This window comes from Epinephelus fuscoguttatus, linkage group LG21, assembly GCF_011397635.1.
Source record: "Epinephelus fuscoguttatus linkage group LG21, E.fuscoguttatus.final_Chr_v1".
Taxonomy (NCBI): Eukaryota; Metazoa; Chordata; class Actinopteri; order Perciformes; family Serranidae; genus Epinephelus; species Epinephelus fuscoguttatus.
Genome location: NC_064772.1, coordinates 29,778,796 through 29,791,772, shown reverse-complemented (window position 1 = coordinate 29,791,772; position 12,977 = coordinate 29,778,796). Strand labels below are relative to the sequence as shown.

General features: G+C 38.6%; 1 protein-coding gene across 2 annotated transcripts; it reads left to right on the top strand.

The window, feature by feature from the left end:
• Positions 1 to 554: 554 nt before the first annotated feature.
• Positions 555 to 12,242, top strand: garem (GRB2 associated, regulator of MAPK1). 2 transcript variants are annotated; one of them, XM_049565214.1, is made up of 6 exons: positions 555 to 922; positions 3,032 to 3,172; positions 3,851 to 3,981; positions 4,371 to 5,570; positions 6,465 to 6,619; positions 7,075 to 12,242. In XM_049565214.1, the coding sequence occupies exons 1-6, from the start codon at positions 787 to 789 to the stop codon at positions 7,925 to 7,927; spliced, it is 2,616 nt and encodes an 871-aa protein (XP_049421171.1). In that variant the 5' UTR covers positions 555 to 786; the 3' UTR covers positions 7,928 to 12,242. The 2 variants fall into 2 exon arrangements, with proteins under 2 accessions (XP_049421171.1, XP_049421169.1); XM_049565212.1 differs by having other exon boundaries at positions 7,072 to 12,242.
• The last annotated feature ends 735 nt before the right edge of the window (positions 12,243 to 12,977 follow it).

Below are 12,977 nucleotides of genomic sequence, written 5' to 3'. Positions count from 1 at the left end.
GGATCAGTGGGTGACAATGTTAAAGATATAGAGTGGTTGACATTCCTCAATAAAATGTACATACTAGAGGAGATAGTGTCAAAAACTACAGAAAATTATTTTGGGGTCGTTGCATATTGTATCTGGCGAGAAATTCTTTATCGTTACAGTAATCCTTCATTGACTCACTAGCTAAATACCACTGTTAAAATCACTTATGATAGAATTAATGGTTTGTTGTTATATGAAATACTGTAATTATGGTATTTATTTTGCCTTATCTTTGAGTTCTCGGCATCAGTGACACACTTAGCAATAGAAAACTACAACTTCCGGTTTATACATAGCCGATTAACAGCCAATGATCTCACATTTGGAAATACTCTACAGTCAAGCTCACAATATTTTATAATCCAAAGAAATAAACAGGAGAAGAAATAAAGAGAAACAACGCGACTTCACTAAGAGAGCATGAAAAGTGTTTGGTGTTGTTCACCCTTTCGTGTACCTGATGTAAAGTAATGCTCTTATTTTGAAAGGAAAAACGTACTTCCGTTATTCATCTGACTAACTGTAGTTGCCCTGATGCAGCCGTCGCTAGCTAAACAAACATGGCTCTGCTACATTATGAGACATCGGAGCTTAATGATACGTAGGCAAATGAAAAGGGAAATATGCGACCATTAATAAGAGACGTGCCAAACACAAAGCTGTAGATGGAGAGCTGATGTATTATTCGGTTGGTTAGCTCAGTGCAGCCGTTTGTGACCGTGTTTATACATTGCTAGCTAGCTAACCAGTTGGCTAATGCAAGCTAGCAAAATGGACCTTGGAACAATGTTGTACAACAATTTAAAAGATGTTACATGGAGCACGACGTCTTTGCCATTAGATCAACTTGTCAGTGCTTATAGGTTGCCTCAAATTGCCAAGCTGGATAACGGTTAGTAACTTGCTGTCACTACTAAGTTTTTTTTTGCCAGCTGTGTTGCTAGTTAGCAGCTAAAGGTAAAGTGGACAAGCTGTTTGCAAGACACATTTTTGTTGTTGATTTTGTCAGCTTATACTATTAATTATCAAAAAAACTGACTACTTAACATAATAAGTTGGAATAATTTAATTATTGAAAGCTGCGACTCTGTCTTGAAGCTCTTTGTGTGTGTCCTGAAGAGCTCACCAAATAACTACGTTTGCTAAGTTAGTGTTTGTTTGTATACTGCTGCAGTCACTCCGTATCCACGTAAGTGAGGACAGGAAGTTAGTGTCAACACATCTGTCATTATAGCAAATTAGCCATAGTATTTAATGTTAGGGAGAATTTATTGAGACATCAGAAGACTGGATTGTGCAATACAGTAACTCCTTGAAAATGTGTGCATATGAAAAAGTAGGGATGCACAGTATTGGATTTATTGCCGATATCCGATATGCTGATATATAACAACTAATGTAACCGATAACCATCTATATATCCACTTTTTCCCTACCTAATTGTAGTGATCATTAAGTCTCTTCTGTGGTGGAATTAACATGATATTATGCATGCATAATCTCAGCGTGATGGCCCACCAGCAGATTGAGACATGAAATATAATACTTTTTAATGTATGTGCAAAATAAAAAAAGCATGTTGGCTGATTCTGATAGTTTATTTTAAAGCCAATATTGGCTAATACCGATGATGTGCAGATATTATCTTGCATCCCTATTAAAAAGGCACATGTGCAGCATGATGCTCTTTTTAGAAAGACAATAAGGACAGATACAAATGATAATTGTAGCAGGAAAAGTAAACTTTATTGTTTAATCAAGGCTGAAAAATTATCCTCTGCCTTATTCTCAATACAATGAAAGCAAAACAATACAAGAAGATACAATAAATTTACAGAAAGTTAAATGTAGAATCAAACTACAGATGACTGCATTGTGTAAGGAAATTTACCTCCACAATCGTTGCAGCTCTAGTACACAGCTGTACTAGTGTTGCAACGGCATGAGATTTTCACAGTACGATAACTGTTCACAGCATTACGGTATTACAGAATTATTATCAGTCAGTATGACCCTTAAAGGAATGAAACAGAAGGGTTACTTTTGGTTGAACAAATGTTTTAGTACGATAATTGAAACTCAAAAGTATTTTGTTGATGGAAGTATGTGTAAAAAATCTCCCCTTTGAAAATAAACTAAAGGGGAGATTCTCTGTCCAGTTGCTTTTTGAAAAAATCATAGCAAAGCGTACACGGAACGATAACCGTCAACTTTTATATCTCGGTATACCTTGAAACCAGTATTTCGCTGCAACCCTATTGTGCACTAATATAATTATATCTACCGTAGTAGCACTTACAAATGAAGCCATTAGGAAATCAGCAATAATTATTATTTTATTACATATCTTCTCATCTTTAGTCACCCTCCACTAAGCCTCCTGCAGAATTGTGGTGGTGTATTGTGCTTTTAAATGCTAGTGCTTGCTTTTTAGAGAGGTATGGATTGAGGTATTTGTTATTGCCCTTGGAGGATAGTGACTAAAGTGTGCTGAGTAATCCAATGCCTTGGCTTCAGTGGAGCAGTCTGTGAGGCTCACAAGTGCAATAAAAAACAGAACCGCAGTCATGGCATTTCTCAGGATACTTCAAGATCATCATTAAACATTTGTCTCAAATTAATTTTGCTGCAATGACTCACATTCTGAACACCAGTGTGTCTTATACAACTAGTGCCAAAATGGAGTGGCTCGATGTTATACAACTTTAATAGAATTAAAGACATCTGTGTATCTGAGCTCTCATACTTAATATTTCAACGTCAGCCTGGTATTGTATGTTTTTCATTTTGACCATCATGACCGAACAGTGACATGTTGTTTCATGTGTTACATGATAGTCGTAGAAAGGGGCAGTCAGTGCATTAGAAGTTAATCTGAAACTTTCTGAGATTTAGTGTACATTTGTTTGTTTGTTTTTTTGTTTTTTTTGTCAACACCTTGTAATATTACAATATTTTCTGGATTGTTATGTATAATCTGTTGTTGTTTTCATTCCTGCAGGTCAGCTGGTTGAAGGGCTCAGAGACAATGACTACCTCTTGATTCATTCCTGCCGTCAGTGGACAACAATTACTGCTCACAGTCTGGAGGAGGGACATTATGTCATTGGGCCAAAAATAGAGATCCCAGTTCACTATGAAGGTGAGCTACATCTGCATGGATGCTCGATGCTCCTGAATTTGCTTGACATGCACACTAATACTCTCCTGTTATTACTTATATAACAGTATTCTGAATTTCATATGGGTCATGTAAACAACATATTTAGATATTCAGTTAGGCCTATTTGGATATTAGCGTTTTCCAATTAAGATGTGGGATGTTTTGGTATTATTCAGGTTTTAATATTCTTTAAACATGTACACAGTGCATTTAAAATATGTGTCTCCGTTGTCAGCTCTGTGTGTTGTCATGGATACATTGTGCACAAACCAAGTCCTCAACAGTTTGCATGTAAAAGGGAGTATTGGTGGAATATTAATTTTCATTAGCCATGTAAACAGCCTTCTACAAATATTGTCTTTTTTGAAACAAGGGCAAAACCTGGAATATTTTGTGCATGTAAACATAGTCAGTGTATTTTGATAATGTATCTTTGTACACATCAAAACCGTAAAAATCAGTTGCTTAATCTGATAACATGCGGTTCAAAGTGGGGGGGCTCCACGAATGGTTTTTCGAATCTTTGATATCTGTGCTGCAGCCCTAAAAAAATCAGAGTGGATTTTTAGTGTAGTGTTAAAAATTGATACTTGCAGTGAAAAGTACAATCCATGCTTGTCCCCCTCAGCTGCATTCAGATGTCTTTCCCTACTTCAGGTCAGTTTAAGCTACTGGAGCAGGACAGAGATGTCAAGGAGCCTGTGCAGTACTTCAACAGCGTGGAGGAGGTGGCCAAAGCATTCCCTGAAAGAGTCTATGTCATGGAAGAAATCACTTTCAATGTTAAGGTACATCTGATTTGGTGAAGAGATGCTTATATTGTTGTCATTGTTCCTGGATTCTGTAGTGTAAATTGAAATATATATATATATATATATATATATATATATATATATATATATACATATATATATATTCTGGACTATCAATACCATGTTATTAACTTCTCTAGACCTTCCAACTCTTGACAACAGGGGTAAGATTTTCCGTTGGGACTATAAATCTTCCTGTTACGATTTAAAAGACAGGCATATTTAAGTGAATTTGTTACTGCCCCATTATTAATTTGCTAACTTAATTATTACTGACAGGGTTTTAACTTAAAAATCAAAATCACAATGTGGAAATGCTCTTCTTAATTTTCAAAGTACTTAGGCCATTTGTCATCTTTTCACAGATGGCTTCAGGGGAATGTAATGAAGATACCGAAGTTTACAACATTACATTAAACACCGGTGATGAACTGACATTAATGGGCCAAGCTGAGATCCTCTATGCCAAGACCTCCAAAGAAAAATCAAGATTCAACACAATTTTTAAGAAGATTGGGAAGCTAAACTCCATCAGCAAGATTGGCCGAGGCAAGATGCCATGCTTGATCTGCATGAACCATCGCACCAATGAGAGCATCAGCCTGCCTTTCCAGTGCAAAGGCAGGTTCAGCACTTGTAGTCCACTGGAGCTTCAGATGCAGGACGGCGAGCACAACATCAGGAACATTGTGGAGAAAACCCGACTACCTGTCAATGTCACAGTACCCAGCAGTCCCCCCCGCAACCAGCATGACCTCCACCTCATCCGAGAGGGTCATCGCTACAAACTGGTCAACATTCAAACAAAGACAGTGGTTGTGTGCTGCATTCTGCGAAGCAACAAAATTATCCCCATCCACTTCCCCTTTCATATGGCCATGCCTAGATTTATTATTCCAGAAGAGCTGCTCCAAGGAGAATTGTGGCTAGACACTATGGTACATCGTTGGTTCTCCTTCTGCCAGGACCAGTTCGACATAGACGACTATTCTCGTGCTGTCCGGGACGTGCGGACAGACTGGAACGACGATGGTAAGAGCCCTAAGAAAAGCAGTGGGAATGGCACTTGCGGTGGAAGCAGCGGAGGCAGCAGCTCCAACGGTTGTCCCAACCACATGCAGATTCCCAGCTCTTTAACTTACGCCCGGGATGAACTCACCCAGTCCTTCCACCGACTATCTGTGTGTGTGTACGGCAGCAACCTGCACGGCAACAGTGAGGTCAATTTGCAGGGCTGTATGACACTATGTGGAGATTGGGCTCTTCTGCCCTCTGATTGCATCCCTTCAGACTCAGGAGAAAATGAACACTTTTACCCTGAACTGATGGAGAGCACAAACCAACAATCATCCCTCAACAAGTCGGACGTTCCCTATGAGGAGCTGTGGTTGGATCACTTGAGAAGTCAGATCCCAAAACCTTCTATAAGTGAGGGAATTCGAGGCATCAACAATGGCTGTGGTACAACAGCAGCCCTGTCATACCCAGTCACTTGTCCTCTTGGTGCAACACCCAGCTCAGATGTGTCTCTTACTCCACCACCGGTTCCACCCAAGTCTGAAGCTGTGAGTATAATCTGTCATACTTGAAGTTGTAATCCTTAAGATATCAGTCTTGGTTGGTTTTGTAACACGTGTGGTTGTTGTTGTAATGGGAAGTGCAGTTTAATACTAGAGCCTCTTCTTCAGCAATACAACAGAGACAACTGTTGAGAGTGTAGTTCAGACAAAACAAAACTGGGTTGCAGTCATGGCAGCTGGAACGTTGTGCAGCTACGGCAGGTAGATTGATCCTCCCACCGGATCCCTTACAGTCAAGATGGCGGCAAAGATGACAAGACGGTCAACTTACTCATCTTGTATCATGCTCAACTTTAGTGGATTACAACATATCGCATATGAAATGAATGTGCAGATGCTCCACTTCAAAATCAGACAAACTCTTTTATGGATGTCAGTTTTTGAGCCATGCTGATGGCCAAAATGGTTCCTGATACAGAAACTAAAACGCTTGTTTTTAGCTTAGCCAATTTCCAGAGAACTTGCGGCCCTTATCCACCAGTTAAGAAGAGTTAAGAGCCAGTAGTTAATGATGGTATAAAGCAGTCAATGAAACATGTTTTTCAGTAATCGTTAATCACCCTAATCAGAAGAGATCCTTGAGCATACAGTCATAAAACAAAATACGATGCTGATTGTTCCAGTAGTACGGCTGTTATGAGGCTGTTGCGCACATTTTTTTTCTTTAATTCCCTTGTGCTGCCATTTCCAATAAAAACTACTATACAGAGAAAATTACTGAATGTAAATACTTTAATGGATTTTGCAGATAAAATGCAGACCATAAAGAGGAAAAAAATGGGGGTTATTTAATGAAAGTCCTAAGGACATCTTTAGTTTTACAAAAAAAAGAATGTTGATTTTGCTGTCTGTTTCAAAGTCAGTTCATTTCCTTTATAGGTGAAGGAAGAATGCCGTCTTTTGAATGCCCCACCAATCCCTCCACGAAGTTTGAAACAGATGCCATCAGTGCCCATCTTGTCCAAGCCACGGCAGCAAGAGACTCGGTCTCCAAGTCCGACCCTCTCCTATTATTCTTCTGGTCTCCACAACATGTAAGAGCTGGACCCATTCTGTAGTGCATATCTGACACAATATACATCTAATTAAAAAGAAGAAATCAAGAAAGAAAAAAATCAAGAGACAAAAGTGATGCTGTATAAAATCAGACAATCCACTTATACATTTTTAGTTTAAGGGTAATTTCTGCTGATATTATATAGTTCTAGAGAACCATTTTGTCAAAGTATTTTTTCCTATTTTGTTCAATTCCACAAAATTCTTTCACTTATTAAGATGTGTCGATTAAATATTTGATGGTCTGTCATGACACATTTAATTGCAGATCAGTCAGCACACAGAAGTTTTTCCTTAACCCAAATTCTTTCCTTACAACAGCTGGAAAATGTCAAGTTTTTGTTAGAAATGTTGAATGATTAAATCATATGATGAGGTCTACACGAGGTTTGCCCTTATAGCACAAATTAATTTTATGTTTTTCCAACAGTAGTGGAGCATCTGAGCAAGAGGCAGCCGATCCACAAGAGCAAAGCCACGTGTGCTACCCCTGTAACTGGGGTAAATCCAACAGCACTGAGCCAAATGCTTCGTTGCCCAGTGGTAGCCTGCCATCAGACGGGGTGTCCTCCAGGTTGTCTTGGCCAAATAACTTCAGCGGAGGAGAATCGCACAGCATGGATGAATTTCTACCAGCCAGCTGTCGAAGTTACTACAGTTACCCCAGAAAAAGATCCCCGAGCACCCAAAAAACCTGCACATCCAGTCTTGTTGACTTCGATAGCCGAGAGCACGCATGCAGCAGTAAGGACTTCAGGTTGGAGAAAGCTTCTCTGAATCACTTCTGCACCAAATCTTCAAGTTACAATTCAGAAATGTACAGAGACAAGCCGATAGAAGAATCTAACACTAAGCAGAGCCTCTCTTGCCCCATCTTACCACCGCGAACACCAAAATCAAATGCCACAAAGAAGTGCACAGATTTACTGTCAGGATCAGTCTGTGACAGTGAGCAGGAAACTTGCTCACTTACTTCACACGAGCAGGGCACAAAAGAGATATTTTCCATCTCAAACTCATTAACTCCTGACTGTGCAGCGGTTTCTGCCACTGCACAGTGGCAGCCCCCGTCCAGTCTGGCTGGTCTCTCTATTGAGGAGGTGTCCAAATCTCTAAGGTTTATCGGCCTGCCAGATGACATTGTTTCTCTTTTTGTGTCTGAGAAGATCGATGGGAATTTACTCCTGCAGCTCACCGAGGAGATTTTGTCAGAGGACTTCAAGCTAAGCAAACTGCAGGTAAAGAAACTCATGCAGTTCATAAACGGATGGAGACCCAAGATATAAGTAACAGTATATGACACTAAATCCTGTTATAAAGCAGAGATTCATGCCTTCAGTATATATGCTATGCACACCAAGCCACAAAGAGTTTCTTTTTTGTATCATATGAATTTCTTTCTTTGTTACTATATTGTGGGGAAGATAGTAGGGGAAAGTTTCCCAGGACATTTTAAGTCTGTGACTGCTATTTACTAACAGATTGGCATCATTTGGCACTTTCATGAAGACATTTTCATGTCAGCTATTTAGTACTTTTCCACCCACAGCCTACTAGTGTTCATGCCGTTACACAAATCCTAATTCAAGCCAACAAATGTAAAGGAAAAACACTGATGAGGTAAAATGTAACGAAGAGATTTGCTTAATGCGGACAATGCATTATTCTGATTCTGCTATTTCCAGGATTTTTAAAAGAGCACAAAAAACAGAGGATGTACTACGGTATATGTTTGGATGTTCGGATTTTGTAGTGGATGCACAATTAGAAATTTGGCTGAATTCAGTAACCAAAAAACTTTTGCATCCCAAGCTTGAATCACATAGTTATGCTGTTTGTCAAATACAATGTTTTCACAAGCTCTGGGAAGTGATAGAGAATGTTTTTACAAGTGCATTTCCTAACATGAATCAGGATAGTTTATTTAATTCTTTACTGTCAAATGAAGTCAAGACCTGCCTTCTGCTGACAGATACCAAGAAAAAGTTGTGTTCTTTTAAAAATCTGTCCCTTCGAGCTCTTCTTAAGCTGTAAGTTTGGTCTGCATCAGTGAAAATTCACTACTTTTTCAAATGACAAGAAATAGTCAATGATGAAAACCTCATCTTTTAACCTGTGGTATCATACTGATGTGCAAGACTGTCCAACCCCTAAAACTACCCCATATGTCGTTTGTACAAGAAGCTTATTATGACCCATGTTTATGTTTATTGTTAAGTGACCTTGAGTGGCCATATTATGATGGGAGCAAAGAAATAAGCAGGCGACATAATTTATAGAGTGACGAAGTCTGTGTAGGGAGGACGTCAGGGTGGATCAAAACAAAGGACTTTTGCTGTTTTCTGAATCACACACTCTTTTTACTTAAAATTTCATGCTATGGACTGTGATGGATATATAAGCAAGAGAGTCAAAGTTCAAGGCGTAGTGTTATGATTAAGTATTATGTACCAATTGTATGCACATTCCATGCAACAGTATAGGGCTGCCCCCTGAAAGTCGGAGATTCAAATCATCAGTTGGAGATCCCTCAGTTGATTGAGATTGCTAAATGTATTGCATGAATGTCAGCTACACTGACTGTCTCGCTGAACCCGTCCAAACTTGAAAACTTTATATCGAAAAAGGAACGAATACTCAAATATTTGTTTTGAGCAGCAAAATCTGATTCAACTGACATAATTCTGGGTCGAGCACAGCCCTACAGCAGTGTTCACTCTGTAAGGGCAGCTGCATTACGTACTGACAGACAAAGAAAAAGTGTGCAATTCAAAACGCAGCCGTAGACCCAGAGACCACTGTTAGTGCCCCATGTGAAACCCAAAGAAAGTGTTGTTATTTCCAGTCAATGTTTGAGTTACTTAAGCCACATACTTAACTTAACCCAAATTACGATCTGCAAACATAAGGGGTGCTAATTTAGAAAGCGCTCCTGCGAGTCATTTTAGGGACCCTACACATGCTGTGTCTTTAATCGCTTGGAAAATCAGGAGGTCGGGTGCTGGGCGCTAATCCTGTGTTTACTCTTTGCCAACTTTCAAAGGCGCAGAGGCAGGTTGTGTATGAGGTTGCTAAGCGACCATAACCAGCACTGTATCATAGCCTACTTACCAGAAATCCTGAGTGCAGAGCTGATCTTCTTCCATGCGCTGTTTTGTAAGTGTGTATTGGGCCAAAAATATTGTCAGTTGGACAGAGGTGAATCTCTGGTAGCCCTGCACTACCATGATCAACTTCTCCATATTTATCACAGACAAGGGAAAAATATCTGCCAGCTGTGATTGCTTGGTCTTTATCACATAACATGCGGTGCGTACTGCTGTGTTCCAAAAGTTGAACAGTGTTCATCTCAGGGCACAGCCCTAAAAAATAGGCACTGGGGCCACTCTGGCGTCGCTCTGGCGTTTAGTTATGCCTGCCGCATGTCTTCATCGGAAACAATGAATTTGAGTCTGCAAAAAACACGGCATGTGTATGGCCCCTTTGGAGGTTAGGAACAAACAACCTCTGTGGTTGTATGGTTTGGAGGACTTGTTGGGATGGACAGTTCCTTAGAAAATGAATTGGAAAAGCGAGGCAAGGGACATGATGTGATTTGATTTTACAGCTCTAAATAGATAAAATCTAAAATCCTTTAAGTTTCAGAGTCTGGTAAGTTGGATAAAACCAAAAACACCAGCTTTCAGTGTAATGAAGAAGTAGCAGTCTACACATCAGTCTGACATCAGGTTTTAGAGTGTTGGTTTCCTGTCCAGTTTAAGAAGATGAAGTGTTGCATGCATTCAAACCAACTGCGCTTTGTTGTCCAATCAGAAATTGCATCTGAATTTCTTGGTGTGATATTCTACTTTATGGAACTATGCTAGTAAGAGTGAGCCAAATGAATGATTGTGATAGTCTTTCTCAGATTTGTCAAGTCTTCCTTATTTCTGTTTGATGCATTTTTAATCTGAATTCAAGTGTAACGCATCTACTTGCTTTAACTTAAACATCTATGCTAAAAAAAATAACTTAAGGTCATTTATGGCAGAGAAAGATGAGTGATGTCCTTACTCTAAAACTAACATGAAAATAACCAACAGAGCTAATGGATCACGACACATAAAATACAAATTAAGCATCATGCACTTTGGTAGATTTCAGCCTAATTAATTGCAGTTAAGGTCGTTAAATATAAACCTATAAAAGAAGAGTGTCTATGTAGAGAGTGAATGCACTACATGCTTTTTCAAAACTAAAACGGTACTTCTCCTTTGTTCTCATTGTATGTATTATAAGTGTCCTAACGCTAGAAACAAGAAGAAGATAGCTTTTCTGCGCCTTAACCCAGAGACCTTAAAGTATATAATATTTCACTTTGGCTTACCATTTTCATTAAATCACTCTTTTCTCTTGAGAATATACTCTAACATAAATGTCTCAACATGAACATCAGGGAATAATGTCATGTGTGTATTTCCCTTGAAACTGAAAATGATCTGCTAAAATGAAATATTGGTTTCTATTGGTACCAAACTTTATTTTCTATAGCCTTGAATCAGAGTTGACTTATTTATGCAGTATTTAACATAATGCAAATTATGCAGGACAGTTATTGTCAGACTGTTGGTTTGGCTGATATGTAAAGGTGCCTCAGCCTTTCTGCAGCCCCAGGTCTGATCTGTTGGCCAACAGCTGTTGTTTTTTCCCCCCTGACACTTTTTGCAGTGGGTTGTTACATATTTTACTTGATATTTTAATTTTTTATGTAAGTGCAAATTTAATGTGATTTTTTTTTTAAAGATTACTAATGTTGAAATTATTTTTATTGAGAAAAAAAGCTTATGTTCAAAACATTTTTAATACTTTTTTTTTTTTTTTAAATTCTGTACAACTTCTGTTCTGTAAGTCATGAATTAAAATAACACTTGGTCACGAGGAGAGAAAAAAACTGCAAGCCTCAGTCACACTACGTGGATGGTGACCAAAAAAATAATGTTAATAAGCCATATGTTCAGGTAATTTTCCAGATTTATTTGTAACTTTGTCACAGTATCCACATGTCTTTGGCGTGTGACCCTTGACGCTGTTATTTTATGTTGGTTAATGTCCTATGCAACAGCCATGGTGATCCAAAGAGACCATGGGAAGGAACAACTAAACAACTGAGTGACAATAAAAAGCAATGTGTTATGCATAGTGAAACGACCACAGTGTTAATTTCAGGGGAATTAAAATCATGCATGCCAAATAAATTCTTCTCAGTCAGTCATTTTACTTGAGTAATCCTGATGCGAACCGTGGATAAGTGACCCAGTCCCATTAATACACTGTCATCAAGCAGCTAATACTGAAGGGTATTCCATCCATGATAATGCTTATCAACTCTGGACCAAGGGCGTCATGAATTACCACCATCATTGTGCAAAAAAAGAAGAGGAAATGACTGTGACACTGGGTTTGATTTCACTTGCAACAGTATTGGTCAACATTGCTGATATTTTCAGTTATGGATGGTTATCTTTCAGTTGAACTTTTGTTTCCCTATATTGATTGTATCATCTATTAAAAATGGATTAACTAATGTGTGTGGCTGTTTTTTAGTCGAGTAGAAGCTCAGCCCTGTTCTCATGTGAAATAAGGAATTCGTTCAAGATTGCACATTCAATCAGTTGCTCAACAATGTCGTAGAAAACCTGGATGATGAAAGAGGTCTGTACTTAAGCAACATACAGTAGGTGATGAAAATGATAAGAGCGCTAGTGTAAGTCAGTCTCTTTTTATAATATTTGTATTATTGTAATTTAAAGTAAAGGTATGTAATGCTTTACTAATATAATTATAAACTCAAAAAACAGCTAATAAGGTAATTTCATTGTAGATAGAAGTATAGGTAATTGAAGGACCTCTTAAGTCAAACAGAGGATCTGTACTGTCTTGGCAGATTCAGGGGACTTGGTGTACAAGAAGTCTGGCAGATATTTCAACTGTGTTACTAGGTTTTACAGCTGCAATAATTAGCTGATTATCAGTTAGTCTACACCAGTGGTTTCCAAATTTTATGTACCCAAGGCACATCAAAGGGCAAGCCAAAATCTCAAGGCACACCTGTATTTATATCTGTACACAACAGCTTCCATAACGTGTGTTCTCATCCCTCACACTGGCTGCCAGTCAGGGTTTTTGATGTGTTGCACAGTAATAATTCCTATGCACAAGCAGTGACAAGTATGTCTCCTGTGAGGGTTTTTTTTAAATTAAATTAAATTACATTTATTCGCTTGAGTTTGCCTCTTTATTAGGAAATGGGTGCACACAACATATTGATGCAGTCAATTAAAAATTCATAACTTTTTG

Bases quoted from the DNA above. Each gene is read 5' to 3' on its own strand.
- garem (XM_049565212.1), top strand. From the start codon at position 787: ATGCAAGCTAGCAAAATGGACCTTGGAACAATGTTGTACAACAATTTA. The intron at 3,982-4,370 runs GTACATCTGATT...ATCTTTTCACAG, and splicing joins AAATCACTTTCAATGTTAAG to ATGGCTTCAGGGGAATGTAA. The intron at 6,620-7,071 runs GTAAGAGCTGGA...TTTTTCCAACAG, and splicing joins TCTTCTGGTCTCCACAACAT to TAGTGGAGCATCTGAGCAAG.